This window comes from Canis aureus, chromosome 4, assembly GCF_053574225.1.
Source record: "Canis aureus isolate CA01 chromosome 4, VMU_Caureus_v.1.0, whole genome shotgun sequence".
Lineage (NCBI taxonomy): Eukaryota > Metazoa > Chordata > Mammalia > Carnivora > Canidae > Canis > Canis aureus.
Genome location: NC_135614.1, coordinates 4,662,233 through 4,684,216, shown reverse-complemented (window position 1 = coordinate 4,684,216; position 21,984 = coordinate 4,662,233). Strand labels below are relative to the sequence as shown.

General features: G+C 41.9%; 1 protein-coding gene across 7 annotated transcripts in view; it reads left to right on the top strand.

Annotated features, from left to right (window-relative positions):
• MTR (5-methyltetrahydrofolate-homocysteine methyltransferase) overlaps positions 1 to 21,984 on the top strand; it is a 108,629-nt gene that overhangs the window by 43,236 nt on the left and 43,409 nt on the right. For all 7 annotated transcript variants that reach the window (XM_077894381.1, XM_077894386.1, XM_077894380.1 and 4 more), the window contains 5 exons: positions 257 to 397; positions 3,188 to 3,373; positions 17,185 to 17,364; positions 19,248 to 19,364; positions 19,650 to 19,790. In XM_077894381.1, coding sequence (XP_077750507.1) covers positions 257 to 397; positions 3,188 to 3,373; positions 17,185 to 17,364; positions 19,248 to 19,364; positions 19,650 to 19,790 — 765 coding nt within the window. The remainder of the gene's footprint in view (positions 1 to 256; positions 398 to 3,187; positions 3,374 to 17,184; positions 17,365 to 19,247; positions 19,365 to 19,649; positions 19,791 to 21,984) is intronic.

The window sequence follows — 21,984 nt, the reverse complement described above, 5'->3', positions numbered from 1 at the left end:
CACCAGGCTGGGGAGTTTAGCTTCTTTACAGCAGGCAAACAGAGCCTTGGTGGATTGTGAGGGAGGGAGGAGATGTGGAAGAAAGGCCAGTTGTCAGTCTGCAATGATTGTTGGGCAGAGAGCAGGCCTGGACTTGGGAAGGCTGGTTAGTCCAGTCTGATTTGAAAGGACTGCTGGGGAGGTGAGGATGACTTTTGCTGACCTTCTCTTGAGTCACCTTCTCCTAACACTGCCTCCTCTGGCATTCTTTCCTCAGGAAGCACTGAGTGTTGCCAAAGCACAGGTGGAAATGGGAGCGCAGGTGTTGGATATCAACATGGATGATGGCATGCTTGATGGTCCGAGTGCCATGACCAAATTTTGCAACTTTATCGCTTCGGAGCCTGACATTGCCAAGGTTGTTTACATGACCTCATCTGTCACTCCTTCAACTTTGTCACTTGTCCCAGGGATCTGTCATCTCATGCTTTCCTACTGTGAAAGCCCAATGGTTTCTGACCACCACTTTCTCCCTTAATGTTAGCCTTCCAATATAAACTAGAGAGAGCTGTGACTTCAGCTCAGCTTCTGGAATTGCTTACAAGAATGGTTTCCTCTGGTGTCTAGCCAGACGAAGAACCTGCTTCCCACGTCTCTGAAGGATACACTGGCCCTTTCCTACTAGGGCATTGGTCCATTCCTAGTGTAGGAGCGCTCAGGCAGTTCTTCCTTATTGCGGGAGGAAGAGACCTTCCATGGCTTATCAGGGTAAACAAGACTATAAAACAAGATTTAATCGAAATAGTATATGTCAGCTTTGCATTTGTTCTTTAAAAGATGAAAGTTAATTTTTGCGTCTAGTTTTTGAAACAAGTTTTTTAGATGGATTCTAAAATCATTAAAAACTTTTACTTCAGGCAGCCCAGACGGCTCAGTGGTTTAGCGCCGCCTTCAGCCCAGGGTATGATCCTGGGGACCCAGGGTCGAGTCCCATGTCGAGCTCCCTGCTCGGAGCCTGCTTCTCCCTTTGCTGTAAAGTTCTTTTTTAAAGAAACTTCCTCATGCTTTGAGAGATGGGGCTGTCAGGTTTTCATTAGGCCTTCAGCAGATGCTTATGTTAGATGTCTTGTGGTAAGCACTAGAAAACATGAACCCATCTTTCATTTGTGTCTTAAAACTCCTCAGTAAAAAGCCTCATCTCTCCTTTGGGAGTAAGTATTTTGAGAATTTAAGGTGCAGAGAAGCCAAAGGACTTGTTCTGAGTCTGCCGGAATCAGAGGGAGAGCAGTTGTTCAGCAGTGGGAAGGGGGCTGTGCTAGAAGTCGGAGACTCTTCTGGTCCTGGACAATTTGGCTGACTATTGGCCTGTTTCCTTCCTCTGCCCTGAAGTGGGAGCTGTCATACCTGCTGTGTCTGACTCACACTGTGAAGATAAAAGTGCCTCAACTATGAACAGCCTTGTATAACAAGATATTATTAATTAATTACTGTTTTGACTGCTCCAGTAATTTTTTTTCTGTATCTTTCCTGGATTGGACCTACTACCAAAATTTATTTGAGATCAAAGTATGAACAGCTGGAGTCAAGCATAAAAGGTGGGACTAGCCCATTTTCACCAGCAGAGCTGGGACTCCAAAACATTGGTCAGGTGTTGTCACTGGTACCCGATCCTTTTCCTAGCAAACGTAGGAAACCCAGCATGGTTAGAAAGGGTAGAATCGCTGGATCCCGCATTCCATTGTGCTCTCTCCCCTTTGGAGGCATGGCCGTAGGAAGGCCCCAGGGGCCCTGGAAACCTGGGAACCTTTCCTTTTTTTTTTTTTTAAATAATAAATTTATTTTTTATTGGTGTTCAATTTGCCAACATACAGAATAACACCCAGTGCTCATCCCGTCAAGTGCCCCCCTCAGTGCCCGTCACCCATTCATACCCACCCCCTGCCCTCCTCCCCTTACACCACCCCTAGTTCGTTTCCCAGAGTTAGGAGTCTTTATGTTCTGTCTCCCTTTCTGATATTTCCTACCCATTTCTTCTCCCTTCCCTTCTATTCCCTTTTACTATTATTTATATTCCCCAAATGAATGAGACCATATAATGTTTGTCCTTTCCTTATTGACTTATTTCCTTTCCTTGACTTCTCCTGCCTGGCTCTCCCTGTGCCTATGTGGGGGGGTCTGCTGCCCTGAAACAGGCTTTCATAGCAGCTTTGTCCCTCTCATGCCCTCGCCTTACCCACGCTTCATGTTGTTATTTGTTAAATCACTTACTTCCAGAAAGCTTGGGGAAGCCAGGGAGCCGCCTACTCTGTCACTGCCCCTAGGTCTAGCATGGGGCCCAGTGTAGTTGTCCCTTAGTTGTATACTTATTGAGTGGCTGCAGTAATGGAGCTTAGATCAGCGGCCCTGTTTCATTTCTTTGCTTGACTCTAGTCTTGCCTTGAAACCCTTAACTTTCACCTTTCCTAGAATAGAGCCATGAATGCATGGAGACTGTGAGAAATAAACCTACCCTCTCTGTGCATTCCAGTTTTGTCCTTTATTGTAGTTCTATGCATTTATTAAATATTACATTTTTCCTTCCTAGGAGTAAAACTTTTTTTTGTTTGCTTTTTCCAGTTAGGAATTTGATTTTCTAAAGGGAAGGTTGAATTTTTTTTTTTTTAAGATTTTATTTATTTGTTCATGAGAGACACACGGAGAGAGGCAGAGACAGAGGCCCAGTGAGAAGCAGTCTCCTTGCGGGGAACCTGATGCAGGACTCGATCCCAGGACTATGGGATCATTACTTGGGCAGATGCCCAACCAGGAAGTCACCCAGGAGCCCAAGATTGAATTTGAATAATTGGCTGGAGAGCTGTTCCTGGGGATGTGAGGCTAAACACTAATCCCAGAGTCAGATCAGGGATATCTGAATCCTGTTTGAGGTTTAGGCATTTGAAGGTGCAAACTGGTGATGACACTGTGAACTGACATCTGATTTCATTCCGGTGTTTAGCTGCGATCTTTGATTTGTCAACTTCTCTCTCATGCATGTGAGACTGGAATTACTCCCAAGTATTTTGGGCTTTAAGAACAAATACATTAAAGTCCTTTTTCTGCCTCACTACTCTTGTGTATTGTTTCCCTAAATAAGAAATAAATAAGGACTCTTGGGGAGGGTGGTGACTTGTAAATCTTCCGTGAATTTTTCCTGCCCTTCTGATCTTAGGTGCCCCTGTGCATTGACTCTTCCAATTTTGCTGTGATTGAAGCTGGCTTGAAGTGCTGCCAGGGAAAATGCATTGTCAACAGCATTAGTCTGAAGGAGGGAGAGGATGACTTCTTGGAGAAGGCTAGGAAGATTAAGAAGTTTGGAGCTGCTGTGGTGGTCATGGCTTTTGATGAAGAAGGGCAGGTGAGTGATTTCTTTTGACCTCACTCTATGGCATTGCACAGTCTAGACAGCATGATGGAAGAGAACAGACTCCACAACAGCCGTGTAAACACCACAAGTGCCATATGTGTCCACACACACACACACACACACAGGTCATACACATGTACAGATACTTGTATTTATATATGCATGTCAAAATTAGATGCATAATGAAGTCTTTATAGAGAAAAGGAATTATTCAGTAAATTCTATGAGAATGACTGGCTGTGCATTTGGAAAAAAATAAAATAGAGCCCTATTTCCCACCATATGCTAAAATAAGGTCTATGTGAGTTAACAGTCTAAGTGTATAAAACAAAATTCTGAAGAGTATATGGGCAAAATAGTCATCTAAACTTGGGAAGCCAGAAGGAGAATTAATAGAGCCATCTGCATGGAGACATAACACTTTCTATGGTGAAGGATGTGGTACTGTCTGCAGCATGAGTAGTAGCAGTGGGTTAATATCCCCAATATGCAGCATTTCCTCAAATCAGAAAATAAAACACCCAAATCAATCCAAAAGGAGACTAAACAAAGGAAATGAATAAGCAGTTTATGGAAGAAGAAATACAAATAGCCAATAAACCTATGAGAAGATACTCTATTTTATAATAATTAAAGATATGGAAAAGGAAGTATTAGTGAGATATTTCTTTCTTTTATCAAAGAGAGAAGTAAAAGGTTGACAAATGGCACCTCCTATAATGTCTCTGCCATGGAATCACAGAGGGGCAATGGGAAGCTTCAAACATAATGATAGTTCAACTGAGTGATGGGTGTGTGGTGACTATATTGTATTGTCACTTTATTTTTTTTAAAGATTTATTTATTTATTTTAAAGAGAAAAATGCAGTGAGGGGAGGGGCAGTGGGAAAGGGAGAAGCAGACTCCCTGCTAAGTGCAGAGCCCTACTTGGACCTGATCTGAGGACCCTGAGATCATGAACTAAGCTGAAACCAAGAGTTGGACACTTAACCCACTGAGCCAGGGACCCTTTTGCATGACTTTTATAACTGTTTTTGTGTCTATTCAATATTTTTTTAAAAACAATGATAAAACCTCCATCCCTTATGATTCAGCCCTCTTTGGGAATCTCGTAATGGCTGATATGTAGGGTATCACTCATTGTAGCACTGTGGTAGCACAAAATGGAAAACACTCTGAAAGTCCATTAATAGGGGAATGCTTAAATCTTGCTACATGCCACCAGAATACACTGTACCAGGTAAAGAGAATGAGGTGATGGAATCATGTCTATAATATATTGAAAAATGGGGGGAAAAAAACCAGGTGACATGATCCTGACTTTATTTAATAAAGGTTTATATGGATGTATGTGTGTCTGTATAAGCAGAGAAAGAAAGCTAGTTAACTAGAGGGTAAGGATGGTTTCAGATGGGACATACTGACTTTTATTTTATATAATTGACAAGTGGTGGTATTTTATGTCCGTTTTCTTTCTCTGCTTTGTGTATTTTTAAAATAAAATTGTTTTTACTAAAGGGTTATTGTATTTGTACAAAAGATAGTTTCATCAAGAGAAAAATTCAAATAATCCAAAAGGGTGCAGAAGAGATAAATTTTTTTGTATATTTTTTTATTGGAGTTCGATTTGCCAACATATAGCCTAACATCCAGGGTTCATCCCGTCACCCAGTCACCCCAACCGCCCACCCACGACCCTTTCCACGACCCCTTGTTCGTTTCCCAGAATTAGGAGTCTCTCATGTTCTGTCACCCTCTCTGATATTTCCCACTCATTTTCTCTCCTTTCCCCTTTATTCCTTTTCACTATTTTTCATTATTCCCCAAATGAATGAGACCATATAATGTTTGTCCTTCTCCGATTGACTTACTTCACTCAGCTTAATACCCTCCAGTTCCATCCACGTTGAAGCAAATGGTCGGTATTTGTCGTTTCTAAAGGCTGAGTAATATTCCATTGTATACATAAACCACATCTTCTTTATCCATTCATCTTTCGATGGACACCGAGGCTCCTTCCACAGTTTGGCTATTGTGGACATTGCTGCTAGAAACATTGGGGTGCAGGTGTCCCGGCGTTTTATTGCATCTGTATCTTTGGGGTAAATCCCCAACAGTGCAATTGCTGGGTCGTAGGGCAGTTCTTTTATTAACTCTTTGAGGAACCTCCACACAGTTTTCCAGAGTGGCTGCACCAGTTCACATTCCCACCAACAGTACAAGTGGGTTCCCCTTTCTCCGCATCCTCTCTAACATTTGTGGTTTCCTACTGTGTTAATTTTCCCCATTCTCGCTGGTGTGAGGTGGTATCTCATTGTGGTTTTGATTTGTATTTCCCTGATGGCCAGTGATGCGGAGCATTTTCTCATGTGCATGTTGGCCATGTCTATGTCTTCCTCTGTGAGATTTCTGTTCATGTGATCTGCCCATTTCACGATTGGATTGTTTGTTTTTTTTGGTGTTGAGTTTAATAAGTTCTTTATAGATCTTGGATACTAGCCCTTTATCTGAGATGTCATTTGCAAATATCTTCTCCCATTCTGTAGGTTGTCTTTTAGTTTTGTTGACTGTTTCTATTGCTGTGCAGAAGCGTTTTATCTTGATGAAGTCCCAGTAGTTCAACTTGGCCCCAGCCAAGTTCAGAAAGGGTGTTGCCTATGTTCTCCTCTAGGATTTTTGATAGATTCTTGTCTTATATTTAGATCTTTCATCCATTTTGAGTTTATCTTTGTGTCTGGTGTAAGAGAATGGTCTAGTTTCATTCTTCTGCATGTGACTGTTCAGTTTTCCCGGTACCATTTATTGAAGAGACTGTCCTTTTTCCAGTGGATAATCTTTCCTGCTTTGTCGAATATTAGTTGACCATAGAGTTGAGGGCCCATTTCTGGGTTCTTTATTCTGTTCCATTGATCTATGTGTCTGTTTTTGTGCCAGTACCACACTGTCTTGATGACCACAGCTTTGTAGTACAACCTGAAATCCGTCATTGAGATGCCCCTGGCTCTGGTTTTCTTTTTCAATATTCCCCTGGCTATTCGGGATCTTTTCTGATTCCACACAGATCTTTTTTTTCTTTTTTTAATTTTTATTTATTTATGATAGTCACACAGAGAGAGAGAGAGAGAGAGGCTGAGACATAGGCAGAGGGAGAAGCAGGCTCCATGCACCGGGAGCCTGACGTGGGACTCGATCCCGGGTCTCCAGGATCGCGCCCTGGGCCAAAGGCAGGCGCCAAACTGCTGCGCCACCCAGGGATCCCTGATTCCACACAAATCTTAAGATGATTTGTTCCAACTCTCTGAAGAAAGTCCATGGTATTTTGATAGGGATTGCATTGAATGTGTAAATTGCCCTGGGTAGCATTGGCATTTTCACAATATTATTTCTTCCAATCCATGAGCATGGAGTATTTTTCCATCTCTTTGTGTCTTCCTCAATTTCTTTCAGAAGTGTTCTGTAGTTTTTAGGGTATAGATCCTTTACCTCTTCGGTTAGGTTTATTCTTAGGTATCTTTTGCTTTTGGGTGCAATTGTAAATGGAACTGATTCCTTAATTTCTCTTTCTTCAGTCTCATTGTTAGTGTATAGAAATGCCACTGATTTCTGGGCATTGATTCTGTATCCTGCCACGCTGCCAAATTGCTGTATGAGTTCTAGCAATCTTGGGGTGGAGTCTTTTGGGTTTTCTATGTACAGTATCATGTCAACTGCAAAGAGGGAGAGTTTGACTTACAAGAGATCATTTTGATAATGAACCTTTTCTCATACTAAGCAGGCACACACACTACCCACATTAAATCAGCTTTTCTTCCCAACATATAAATGTTAGGTGTTTGTGTGTGTATATATATATATATATATTTTTTTTTTTTTTTAAGGTTTTACTTATTTATTCATGGGAGACAGAGAGAGAGGCAGAGACATAGGCAGAGGGAGAAGCAGACTGCCTGTGGGGAGCCCGATGCGGGACTCGATCCCAGGACTCTGGGATCACGTTCTGAGCCACAGTTAGATGCTCAACCACGGAGCTATCCAGGTGCCCCTGTTAGATATATGTTATTATTTTTGTGTTCCATACTCTTGAGTCACTGTTGTCACACAGGTAGCAAGCAGTAGTGCCAGGATTTGAGCCTAGATCTGGTATCATTCATCAGACTCTGCTAAATGTTTGGGTGAAAGAATCCAGGGGATTGCTGTCAGGAAGAATTGGCTGTTTTAGAAAAAGTGGTCTCATAAAGCCCCTCCGAAGAGGAAACATTGAAAACCTGAATAACATGAGAAAGTCGTGTGCCCATTTAAGAAAAGAGGAGAAGTTATCCCAAATTGAAAGTTTTGTATAAAGGAGTTTACACCTGCCGTTCTGGAACTCTTCACTCCCACTCAGCAGAATGTTGGCACCTTCCCATCTTAGTAAATCTGTGTTATAACTCCATCGTCTATGGTTGCATTAGATTCCAGTTGCATGTTTTCTTTAGTCTACTAGTAAATGAAATTACAATGGTTTATAATTTTTTAGTAGAATGAGTGTGGTCAGAACTCTCATTCAGCCATCTACCCCCCACCCCCGGCCCGCAGTGGTTTTCCTCATCCTGGGGCTGCGAGGTCAAAGTGTGTTCGCGGGAAGCATTTGTGCACATGCTGCCAAATAGTGCTTCTGTGAAGTTGTCATCCAGTCGTCTCCCACTGCTGGTTCAGTTTGGGGGGACCTTCCAATGTAAATTTCATTTTTCCTTAAGATGTATATATGGGTAGTTACAAATAGTTCTGTGCGGCTCTGTATGAAAACCAGAAGCCCCCAGCCCTGCAGACCCCCAGAGGCCACCGCTGTCAACTCTCTTTTCTGCTTGTGACATTTATATTCCTTGTCTCCTTGTAGTGGTGACGGATTTGGTGTTTTTACTTTTCCACTGGTACTCTTCTAACCATTGGTTCTTTTTTGCAAAACCTATTTATTTTCCCACTTTCTGGATGCTTCTGGGACCTCATATGTCAACAGTGTTCTGAAATCACTTGACAATGAGCCATCAGTTATATTGGGTGCTTAGTGGGCCCTTTCATTTGGGAAACCAAATTTCACAAATGAAATGGTCACAGTTGTAGCAAGTTTTCTTGAATGATTTTATCTTTTGTCATGTGTGGCATTCATATATTAGATGTTTTGGAAAGATTGCCTTTTTTTTTTTTTAATCTTTTCCTTCCTGTTTTTTCAACTCTAGCATTTTGCTCTGCTTGATATGAGATTTCTACACCTACATATATTCTCCAAATCCTCTGTTAGTCTTATTTCTTCTTTCTAAGAGCTGTTCGTTGTTACCTTAAGTGGTCATTTAAAAATCGGTACAGAAATCTGGTATTGTTTGTTGGAGGCAGATACGGGCTTTAATTCTTTCAAATATATCTTGTGTGCCTAGCCATGGGGAGATAGCAGAGAATAAAACCTAATCTCTGTCCTTGTGCAATTTGCATTCTTAGAGGGCAAACAGAGTAAGAAATAAAAACAGATCACACACATCATCTAACATATATGGATATATGGTGGATATACTTGGGAATAATTTGTACATAGATAGGATTTAAAGTCGTGAGACTGACTCTATTCCCAAAGGAATGACTATAGAGCAGAGCTCCTAGGAGTGCATCTTGGAGCTGCAGTGCTCAGGGCTGGGGAAAAGAGGAGACTCCAACATCACTAGAAGAATTTGAGGAGGAGCAACCTCTTTGGTAGGAGAGGAACCAGAGGACAGGTTCACTTGGAAGTCAAGAGGAGATCAAGCTTCAAGAAAGGCATGATGAGCTATTTTAAAGAGCTGTGGTAGATCAAGTTGGATAAGACAAAGAATTTATCACTGGATTAGGAATGGGGTAGTTTATGATCTTGCTGTACTGTTTCCAAGGAGATGAAAGCCCAGTTGGAGTGGGTTCAAGAGAAAATAGAATTGGAGGCAGCAGGTGTAAACAGCCTTTTTTGAGGAGTTTTGCTGTAAAAGGGAACAGAAATAGTGTGGAAGCCAGAGATGGATAGGAGGTTAAGGAGGAGTGTGTGTGTGTGTGAGAAAATGGATCATGTGATAATATGATAAGCTGATGGGAATGATCTGGTAGAGAGAGAGGGAGGAATTGATGTACCAGAGAAAGGGAGTGTTTGTTATGTCCCTGACCTTGTAAGTGGAGAGGGTTGGCAGTCAGTCTGCAAGTGGAGGGGGTAGCAGTTCGCTCCCACTGCGGGAGAGAAGGCGTAGTACGAGTGTGGATCCAGAGGCAGGCTGAGCCGTGTGCAGGTGGGAGTCTGTAATTGCTTCTGTTTTCTCTGTGAAGTAGGAAGCAAGGTCAGCTCTGAGAGTGAGAATGAGAAACCAGTGCTCTGTGCTTTGTGTGTCTGTAGTGCTTAACCAGGAGTGTGAGGCAGAAACACTCCCGTGGGGAATGGTAGTCTCTGCTGATGCTTTTAAAAAAACATACATTCCTGGGCTCTACCCCTTGAGTTCCTGCCTCATTTGGTCTGGGGTGAGATCTGGCTTCAGTAATTTTTTTTAAAAATTTAAATTCCAGCATATTTAATGTACGGTGTTACATTAATCTCAGGAGTACAGTATAGTGATTCAGCAATTCTGGGCGTTGCCTGGTGATGAGCATCACCACAGGCAGCTTCCTTAATTCCATCACCCGTTTCAACTGTTCCCTACTACCTCTCTGGTGGCCATCAGTGTGTGCTCTGCAGTTAAAAGTCTGTTTCTTGTTTTGTCTCTCTTTTTTTTTCTTTGATAGTTTGTTTTGTTTCTTAAATCTGGCTTCAGGAATTTTAAAGCTGTAGAGGTGATGTATACCCCGATTGAAAATCGGAAACCCTGTATCTCAGTCCTCATAACAACCACCTGGGGTAGCTGTGGTCCCATTTTACAGTGAGCCAAGGTCAAATGGCTAGGACATGCTGGAGCCAAGTTTGGATCCCCGGTCTGCCAGCTTGAAGACTGATGTGTGTTTCCAAGTCTTGTATAATCCCCAGGCTTTGTCTGTTAGCCTTGAATAGTGTTTGATCCTCTCTGAGAATAAGTCTTCCCAATTTAGATTTGAATGTGACTACAAATAAAAAAGTGTAGGGAAAAAAATTTTAACTTGCTAGTTATGAAAGAATGCAGATTAGAGCAATATTAAGATAGTGTCTTATCCATACTAAGTAAAAGTAAACTTAAAAATGATCAAGATCTGTGCTGGTCCAGCAATAGTAAACAGAAAGCTTTATTCATTCTAGAGCGTAGCATCAATTGGGATGGTCCTTTTGAAAGACAATAATACCTGCCAAGAAATATAAAAATGTTCCTACCCTTTGAGCTAATGATCTCATTTCTGGGAAATTATCCCAATAAAAGAATTCAACAGCATAAGAACACTATATATGCAAAGAGTTAACAACCTAAATGCCCAACTGGAGAGAAATGCTAACTTAGATTATGTCATTCTGTTGGAATATTATTCAGAGTATTCACATATTAATAACAAAGATTATGGAGCAGGATGACAGTGCTTATAAAATATAAATAAGAAATTAAAAACCCAAAGTTATTTAGACCCTGTGTATATGACTACGTAAAAACTACATTTGGTAATGATGGGAAGAAAATGCTGTAAAGGGAAGTAATTGCCAGACTAAGGTGGTTAGAACTAAAGATTCCGGGATCCCTGGGTGGCGCAGCGGTTTGGCGCCTGCCTTTGGCCCAGGGCGCGATCCTGGAGACCCTGGATCGAATCCCACGTCGGGCTCCCGGTGCATGGAGCCTGCTTCTCCCTCTGCCTGTGTCTCTGCCTCTCTCTCTCTGTGACTATCATAAATAAATAAAAATTAAAAAAAAATAAAGAACTAAAGATTCCTTTTATTTTTTAAATATTTATTATTATTTTTTAATTTTTATTTTTTTATTTATTCATGAGAGAGAGAGAGAGAGAGAGAGAGAGAGGCAGAGGGGGAAGCAGGCTCCATGCAGGGAGCCCGATTTGGGACTCGATTCTGGGACCCCAGGATCACCTCCTGAGCTGAAAACCACTGAGCCACTGAGGTGTCCCTAAAGATTCCTTTTAAATACTGCTTTTCCTATTAAGAGATCATTTTTCTATATGACTGTAGACTTATATATGCTTACTGAAGGATTGTGGTAAGCAGTTATAAACAGCAAAATTACAAAGAGCAAAACAACAGAAACCAGTAATCCAGATATTTTGGTATGAAGGCATGTCTTCTGTCGATGAGTTCTCATCACGCTTTTGGATGTAGCAGTCAGTTAAGAACCAAAATTCACTTTGTGTGCATGACAGGGTTGCTTCTAAGGAGAAAGATGCTCTCTCAAATGGAAAACCACTGTTGCAACAGAAGAGAGCAGAGTAACTCACACCTGCTTTTGTTGCTGCATTTGTTTGTCGATGTCAGTTGACCTTTGTGATTCATGTTGTAATGAAATCTGCCAAGTCAGAGCCACCTGTGGCAGAGGGGACTAGGCCCCAGACTTCCAGAGGAAAGGCAAATAAGGAAGCATTTCTGTGTCTTCGTTGATGTCAGTAGTTTTGATCGCCGGCTTTTTTTTTTTTTTTTTAAGATAGAGAGAGAGAGAGAGAAATCATGAGTAGGGGGAGGGGCAGAGGCAGAGGGAGAAGCAGACGCCCTGCTGAGCACAAACCTGATGCTGTGCTTGGGATCAAGACCTGAGCTGAAATGAAGAGCCTGATGCTTAACTGACTGAGCCACCGAAGCATCCCTGCTCCCAGTTGTTTTAACTCTAACAATCCTGAACACCTTTATCATTGAAATTTCTGTGAGAAAATAACTTTATTCCTACTCACTTCTAGATTTAATTTTTCTTTTCTAATTGAAATGATATATATTATATGATAATTTTTGATAATGTAAGGTTTCTTAGAAATATAATTATCACATTATAGAATGGGCTATATCAATTTTGTTTGCATCTATGCACACTATATAAAATTGATATTCTATAAGTGCATCCATTATATTCTACACATTTTTCTGTGTTAAAATGATTTGAAAAATAATTTTCCAGCTTATGGAGAAATAAAGCTCCATTGGGTTATTGATTAAAATTTAATTAATCCTAACTTAGAATATCATGCTGTCTTGGCAATATTCAAAGTTGTCATTCAGGAGCATGGTTACTATTAATTAATCAGGTTTTGTAGTTTTTCTTAAATAGAAAATCTCAGGAATATTCTTAGGTATTTTGTGGTGCTTTATTGTTGGTGGGATTGGCTTATTTTTCCTTTCGTAAATATTATTATTTTTCCTTTCCTTTGGCAGTGAGTTTTTAGATTTTTATTTGGTAATACCTTATTTATTAAATTTAGATAAATTGATGTGTTTCAGTTGAATGTCTTGTATTTTCCAGGAAAATATGCACCATGGTATCATAGATAGTTCTAGGAAACAGAAGTAATTGTTCTTAAAATTCTCTTTATTGGGCAGCCCAGGTGGCTCAGCGGTTTAGCGCCACCTTCAGCCCAGGGCGTGATCCTGGAGACCTGGGATTGAGTCCCACGTCAGGCTCCCGGCATGGAGCCTGCTTCTCCCTCTGCCTGTGTCTCTGCCTCTCTCTCTCTCTCCTCTCTGTGTTTCTCATGAATAAATAAATAAAATCTTTAAAAAAAAAAATTCCCTTTATTTTTACCTTGCTGGAGGCAGTTGACCCACACCTAGGAGATGATCCTCACATGTTCTCCCCTGACTCTCTGAAAATCTGACCTATATTTCTACATTTCAGGGGCCTCCTTTTTGGTGGCTCTAGAGAGGTCACCACTCCCTGGCTAAGCTTACATGATTGAGTATTTATTCTTGGGCCTTTCCTTATATAAGATGAACTATAGATCTGAAACTATTTTTTAAGTTTGTTTGTTTATGTATGTATGTATGTATGTATGTGTGTAATCTCTATACCCAGCATGGGGCTCAGACTCACAACCCTGAGATCAAGAGCTGTGTGCTCCTCTGACTGAGCCAGCCCAGTGCTCCAGATCTTAAATTCTCTGTAAGAAAGTGACTTCTCCAAATGACCTTTGGAGGTGGAAATTCATGGCAGGGATGTGAGGAATAGGAGGCCTCCAAAGCTACTTGGTCCCAGATCTCCACAGAGCCTGGGATGCTCACTGACCTCACAAGAGTAACAGCACAGCATACAGCTGGTGTCTCTCCGCAGCTCAGGTTCCTGGCTTCCTAGCACAAGCCTGGCATTCCTCTTTGTGAAAGAGATTTGAATGGAGTCGTTTGCCCTGTGTGAGGATATAGTGCTGCTTCACCTGGGCTCTTCAGAGTAGGATTTTCTAGCAAGCAGCCTCTACCCGTGGTTTCTAGATAAAAAGCCATGGGTGGGCATTGGATCACGATAATGCCGTGCAGAGGAGTCTGGTTTTTGATTTCCTCATTTGCTGTGTCACCAGGGGCCACAGCTGAGATCCACTTCTCCTGGCTGCTGTTGGCATAGTATGGAGACTGCCTCGCAGTCTCGTTTCCCTGTCTGACATCTAGTCTGTTTTCTCCTTGATTCTGAGTCCCTGGCCTCAAGGTTGCCTGCTTGGAGCATGAGCTGTGCCAGGGGCACCATCTCCCCTCCATCAGGTAGAGAGTGAACCAGGAGGCATTCCAGGTTGGCCTTGTTTTTCCAGTGACCCCAGCTATTCTACTCTTCTCTTCCACCATGGGCAGGATCTGCCCTGTCTTCATTCCATGCTCTTGCTTCTTTGGCTTTTTTTCCTTCTGACATATGGGTCCCCTCCAGATGGTAGCACAGATGCCTCTTCCCATCACCACTCTTGGGAATTTTGTGGCGGCAGGGTGGGCCTCCTACCCATGTTAAGTGCATTCTGAGGGGTTTGCAACCCTTGGCTGGCCTCCACAGGTAGTCTTGTGCCTTCCCTGTTGCTTGTCAGGCTGTATTTTTACAGAATCTAGGTGTCTTCCACCCTTTCTTTCTTGTCCTCACAATATCCACCTTAATGAACAAATCAAAGATTAGTTGAGGTTTACCTCCTTTCTCCCCAAGTGTGATATTCTGGCAAAGCCTGGGTGTTGGATTTTTTAACTAAACCTCCCTACCGATGGCCGTCTAACTTTGTGCAGCTCAGGAGTAAACTGGGTAAATCATAAAATCATAAAAAGTATGTATGCCTTCTTGAGCCAAGGTTTATGGTATTGTCACTGAGGTTTTCTTGTAGCTTGACCTGAGAAGGTGGTGCCCCATCCTGGCTGTATGCTAGAATCACTGGGGACTCCTAGAAAATACTGTTGCTCAGTTCTCTTCTCAAGATCCTGATCTAACGGGTGTAGGGTGAGGTTCAGGTATTAGCACACAGGCAAGGAGCCCTCCAGGTAATAATGTGCAGCTGGAATTGAGAGCCCTAGCAAATAAAGGAAGGTGGCTCCCATTCTCTTCTTTCCTGGACCTCTCTTCTGGGTCTGTGAGCTCCTCAGGCATGACCACTCCTTAGCAATGAGTTGATCTCATAACCCTGGCCGAGGAACATGACAGAGGAAACCTTGGCAAGTCGGACATGATGTGACCTGCTCCTGGCAGAGTCCTGCACCCTGAACGTCTGTTCATTCTGAGGTTCTTTTGTTTCTCCAGCAGACAGGAGTTGTGTGTCTGTTAATGTGGTAGGCACTATGGCAGGTGCTACAGGGTTGGTGAGACAAGACCCTGTTCTTATGGGGCTGGTAATTGGTGATTCCTTTCTGACCTGTAAAAGAATTCCTGTCCTGTGAGGACCCTCCTCCTTGTCCCATGTACAGTGCTGCCTTCTGGTGCACAGCTGGACTTTCCTGGGTGACCTGCTCCTGACTGCTTTCTTCTGGACCCACATCTTGGTCTTAACCATGTCACTAACTGAAGGAGTAAGTTGTTGAAAAAATTCAGTTAAGATGAGAGCTTGCCCCTTTCCCTAAAGTGTGGAGCAGTGGGGTCACAGAGCCTGCTCCTGTCTCCCTTTCCCCTAGCTCCTCGGTCTGCTTCATTGTGGGGGCACTGACCTGCCAGATGTGAGATCTAACCCCTCCAGCAGCAGGAAGCAGGGAGAGATTAAAGGCTGAAGAGAACAGTGCAACAAATACCAAAGCAGGAAAGTCATTGAAAGCCTAGATGTCAGAGTGAGCTCTTTATATAGTTGTACCACTAGGCCTTTCTCCAGAGGGTGGGACCTGCCCTAAATATTCGGAGCTACAGCAGTGTCCCTATCCCTCTGTGCTTGCCTAGAGAGCTCTCTCAGGATGTCAGGATGGATGTGACCAGGACCTGATTCTTCAGCATGCTGAGTGTCCGCCTCTATCCAAGGCCACCCTCCCTCAAAGTAATCAGCTTGGAGACTCACCATATGGTCCAGTGGTGGTAGCCACTCTTCAGCAACATTTTGCACATCTGTTCAAAATTGTATGTGACTTATTTTTTTAGAAGGACTCTAGTGATAGCAGGTATTCACTTTTTCTTCAGAGCAGATTTGATTTTTTAAAAATTTTATTTATTTGAAAAACTTTATTTATTTGAGAGAGTGAGGCAGAGTACAAGCACGGGGAGGGGCAGAGGGAGAGGGAGAAGCAATCTCCCTGCTGAGCAGGGATTCCGATGCAGGGCTCGATCCCAGGACCCTGGGATCATAACCTGAGCTGAAAGCAGACGTTTCACTTACTGAGTCACACAGACACCCCCCAGATTTGATTTTTTATACAAGAAAGCACTCAGAGTGTGACGTGAAGACAGTCTCCATGACCATGACCAAGTTCAGAAGGCTTTGAGTGAAAAGCAGCATGTGTTCATTCAGTGAATCGTACTGAACATGTGTTCTGGGCCAGGCACTGCTCTCAGCTCAAGGGATACAGCAAGACTGGTATTTTGGCTCAACAGGTTAATAATAAATAATAAAACAGATTTTTTAAAAAAAGAGTTGCCAAATAAATAGTTTCTAGAAAGAGAGGTGCTGTGAAGAAGATGGAGGAAGCAGGCAGGATGGCAGAGGGGCTGGTTGGAGAGGGAGAGCAAGAAGGCCTTACAGGGGAGAGGTGTCTGGGCAGGGAAGTGAGTGATGATGAAGCACACTGCCCTGTCCCAGGGTTTTGTGTTCTGAGCAGTGGCAGCAATAAGTAAAAGGGCTCTAAGGTAGGGATGAACTGGGCAGGTTTAAGGACTGTCAGAGGAGCCGAGGGCAGGGGAAAGGACAATGGTACGAAATAAAACTCTTGAAATGGGCCCTGATTCTAAGGGTGGGGGGAAGCGACTGGGAGTTTGAGTCTTGCTGGAGTCAGTTCTTTGCTTTCTAGCGTCATATTTTGAAGAGCAGTACTGATTTATATTTATGGCTTAAGGCACACGCTAGTTAGCTAGTGCTTAGGGGGTTGGGAAGAAGCTGGGGACATATCCCTAAATCTTTGTGGATTCTGGAAGGTCAAAGAAGCCTTTGGTGGTGCTGCCTGGGTGGTGAGTTATGGCAGTCCAGGCAGATCAGAGCAGGAGGGATGCTTATTTGTTAATCGTTCCTTAGTAATGTTTGAGTTTTTATCGTGTGTGTGTATGTGTGTGTGTGGTTTAATTTTTACAGAAGCAGTATAGCTGTTGTGTGGATGAAAACACAAAGCGACTTTAAACCATCTCCTCCCCTGAGATAATTTGATAAATGTTGAGAGGCTGCTTGGCATTTGGATTTCTATGAAATCTAAGCATCGATAGTTAAGTGCATTTCGAGAAGTGAAATGTGCTTCTGTTTTCATAGATAACACTTCATTTTCTTTTTAAAATTGCATCTTTTGCCCCTCTTGCCAGGCGACAGAAACAGACACAAAAATCAGAGTGTGCATCCGGGCCTACCATCTACTTGTGAATAAACTGGGCTTTAATCCAAATGACATCATCTTTGACCCCAATATCCTCACCATTGGCACTGGGATGGAAGAGCACAACTTGTATGCTGTTAATTTTATTCACGCAACAAAAATCATTAAAGTAAGTACAGATATTTTCTTGTTTCTACTCAGGCCATCACTCACGTTTATCTCCTAGCACCAGTGAGTAGTTTGAGCTAACCTATCTGTTTACTGGCTGGGGATGTTGACAGTTTACTGTTAGGTATTAAACTACTTTTCTGAAATTTAGGGCTCTTCATTATTTTTCTTTTATGTGATGTTTTACATGATGAAGTGGAACATACATACTGGAGAAAATATACGAAAAATATAAACTATAATATATAATTGTGAAGCACATAATAGCTTTCACTTAGGTCATGAAATAGAACATGCCCAGTGCTCCTGTGACTCTCCCTTTCAACTTATACCCTCAGTTCTGAATTTTGTGATGCAACCATTTTCCTGTTTTATGATACCACTTTGTGGCTTTTCTTTATAATTTTATCACTTATGTACAGTCCATCTGAATTATCCGTGGATTGTGTATTTGCAAATTCACCTACTTGCCAAAATTTATTTGTGACCCCAAAATCAATTCTGTTGGTACTTTTGCAATCACTCACAGACATACCCACGCGCAGAGATGTGCGTGGCCCAGATGGGGCCAACCCACATGTTCCCAGATGAGGTCAACAAAGACATGCCCTGCTGCTTGTTTCAGCTCTTACTCTGTAAACACATGTCCAATTCATGGTCTGTAATAGTGCTGTATTTTTCACATTTTTGACCTTTGTCTTGGTAATTTATTTCTCTGTCTAAATGGCCCCCAAATATAGTGCCGTAGAGCTGTCTAATGCTCCTGGTTGCGGGAAGGCTGTGATGAGCCTTACGGAGAAAATGCTGGCATTACATAAGCTTTGTTTAGACGTGAGTCGTAGTGAGCCAGTTGGCCATGCGCTCAGTGAATCAATAGTATTCATTAAACAAGATGTCTTTACACAGAAACACACATAAAACAAGTTTCTATACTGAGGACTAGATGAAAATTGTGTGACCAGGGGTTCACAGGAACATAAACTCTACTTTTCCCTCTAGGAGAAAGGGTTCTCAGTATTTCCAAATTCATCATTCACAGTGACTTTATACAACATAACTGCCACCAACAATGGGAATCAATTGTCTAAACAGTGCAGTTTAGTGTTTCCTATTTTTATGCTTAATATAAATAGAATCTTAAGATGCTTATGCCTTTTTTGCTTACCCAAACTTACTAAAAAGATTTATCTCTGTTGTCGTAGCTTGTACTTTGTTCATTTTTATTGTATAATATTTCATTGTGTAACTCTTCCACAATTAACTGGTCTACTGTTGATAGACATTTGGTTTGTTTCTAGTTTGAGGACAATGTGAGTAGTGCTGCTGTGAACATTCTCATATGTGTAATTTGGGTGCACATGCACAAGTTTCTTTGTAGCATATACCCAGCAGTGGGATGATTGGGTCACAGGAGTAGATAGGACAGGCTATCTGCCTAAGTGCTTGAGCTGGTTTGTACTTAAACCAATAGTAAGTAAGAGTTCCTGTTGCCCCACGTGCATGCTAATACTTGACATTGTCATAAGGTGTGCTGGGAGCCACAGTTTCATTCTGTCCTGTTAAAATTAGTCAAGTTCATGCTGAATTAAGGAGTTGCTTCATTTAGGCTGTGGAAACCTTCAAGTGAATGGCAGGCTACTGTCATACCATATGTGTATGATATATGAATGGCATATGTGTATGTGTATGTGTATGACATATGAATGGCAGGCTATGTCATACCATAATGTGGCAAGTTCTGGTTTATGTCTACCTACAGGAAGCTCTGGATTACTTCGAAATTCATGTTTTTTACTTTCCACTCTTTTCTGTTAAGCTTAAGGGATATGATTGCTGCTTTTGGCAAAATAAGGAGATCTTTTCACATTTTTAAATTTTTGCCAGGAAACATTACCTGGAGTCAGAGTAAGTGGCGGTCTTTCCAACTTGTCCTTCTCCTTTCGCGGCATGGAAGCCATTCGAGAAGCAATGCATGGTGTTTTCCTTTACCATGCAATCAAGGTACAGTAGAATACCTGTTTGCCCTTCGAAAGCACCTTTTACATGGGGAAGGGCTTGACCAACTATGGCCCATAGACTAACTCCGGCCTGCTGCCAATTTCTGTGAAGAACGTCTTATTCATGCTTTATATATTGTCCCTGGTCACCTTTATAGGACAGTAAAAGAGTTGAGAAGTTGTGATAGAGACCACGACCTGAAATATATTGTACAAAAAATGTTTGCTTATCTCTGATACAGAGTATCTCTGGAAATTCTCTCTTTTCTTTTCCTTTTTCTTGCCTTAGTTTGGTATGGACATGGGGATAGTGAATGCCGGAAGCCTCCCCGTCTATGATGACATCCATAAGGAACTCCTCCAGCTCTGTGAAGACCTCATCTGGAATAAAGACCCTGAGGCTACGGAGAAGCTCCTACGCTATGCTCAGGTAGAGAGAAAAGTGTTCTGATGAAGGCTTTTCTCTTCGAACTTATCACCCTCTTCCAGTTATTAGACCTTTGCTAGTAGAGTAGTATAGTAGTACAAGTATCTCATCATGTCTTTGAATCACTAAAGATTTCTACAGAGAGTCCAAGAGAAGGTGTTTTAGTTAAGGGTGAGGGAGCAGAAGCAGAGCATAGCCACCCTGCTTCTGAATTTAGGTTTCTTTAAATTTATTTTAAAATGTAAAATTGATCTTGTCCCATACTGAAGTAACATATATTAATTCTAGAAAATTTACAAAATATAGATAAGCAGAGGAAGAAAATGAAAATCACTCAGGATCCTACCACCTAAAGTTAACCACTATTGAGATTTTTATGACTTTCTAGTCACAGATTTTGGTTTATTTTCAAAATAATTATGTCCTCACACATGTGTGCGTGCACACACATACATTTTTATAATAATAGACCTCTATTCTAGATGCTTTTGGGTAACCTGTTTAGCAGCATATTGGCAGCATCTTTCCATTTTAAGAAACATTTTCTACCTCATTTTAAATAGACTATTTTGGATTTTCTTTTGTGGCTTTTATTACCTGATACCCATTGCAATGTGTTTACATATGTGTGCCTGTTTGTGTTCGGATCTGTTCCATCCGTGGGAAGGTTCACAATTCAAGGCTTGGGGTCTGTACGCATTTGTTGTATAGACGTGTGAATGTGTTAGTTAATCCAAAAACTGGCTCCTTGTTTCCCCCTTACTAAGTGTCCAGCAGTCCTAGGTACATTAAGTATCTGTCATGGGGGCTGCTTCCTGAAATTGTTTAAGGAAAGGTGAAATCTTTACCTTAAAAAAAACTTTTTGATTTTTTGCAAAGAGCCATGGCAAAGGAAGACATATTTCTCACAAAGCATGTTGGCAAAGTGGTAGAACACTTCCAAGGATGTTGTCCCTTTGTTAATGTTTTCTGTGTTACAGTCTGATTAAAACTCCAGCAGAACTGTCAACTTCTGCTCCATTGTAGCATGAGAGCTGGTGGGGTTCAGACTGTGTGGTGAGCAAAGGACCCTCCCCTCCAGTTCCTTAAAAATATTTCTGATTTCTGGGATCCCTGGGTGGCTCAGCGGTTTAGTGCCTGCCTTTGGCCCAGGGCACAATCCTGGAGTCCTGGGATCGAGTCCTGCGTCGGGCTCTTGGCAGGGAGCCTGCTTCTCCCTCCTCCTGTGTCTCTGCCTCTCTCTCTCTCTCTCTCTATGTCTATCATAAATAAATAAATCTTTAAAAAAAAAAATTTCTGATTTCTCTTGTGGACCTAGGACAGAATGTGTTGGGGCTTGACTATTGCAAATGTAATTGTTTTCTGTCTCTTGGGGCTCACTGAATACGAAACAGCCTCTAGACTTCTCTCTCTCTCTCCAGGGCTTTTTCTGCTCATTTAGACAGAGTGCATGGCCACTCAGTGTGGAACACTACCCGGTTTCTTCCTTGCCTGTCTTCTGTTGAGTAGAATCATAACTCACGTGGGTTCTGTTGAAGGCCAGAGGGGCGTGGCAGCTTCTATAAGCATGAAGTCATTGTAGAGAGTTCTTAACCCACACAATGTGCTGTTTTGTTGTTTCCTCCCCTCTCTCACATAGAAAAGTTCAAGCTCCTTATTTGTCAGACTCTTCTCACATAAGGTTTTATTGACTGTGTATTTTATGTCAGTCATCCTCTTGGGTCAGTTCACTTTTAGCATTTGTGTACAAGTTTTTGTTTCTGTGTGTCATGCTGGGATGTCAAGAAGTTTTGCCCCTGGGGCATAGCCACACTGAGGGAGATCTTAATAGCCATCTCTAGAGCTTAACAGTCCATTATTACCAGAAATTTCTTCCCTCTTAGTGTAACCACAGGGACTTATTACAAGCCACTGACCCCTCTGTCAAGTAGGCTGTCTACGTTCAAAGGTGACTTCTGTTACCATTAAGGGAATTAATAACCAAAACAGGTATACTTTAATAAGTCCCAGTCGTTGCCAGCTTGGTAGCAATTTCTCAGGATGTACCAAGTGCAAATGGAACGTAAAAAGCAGTGCTATTAAGAGGTAAATAAAGGCTGAGGGTTTTTTTTTTTTTTTCTTTATAAGGGAATGATCTTTTTTTGTTATTAAATGATGAAGTCTGCACCCAGGTTCCTGTGTGATACATTATTGAAAA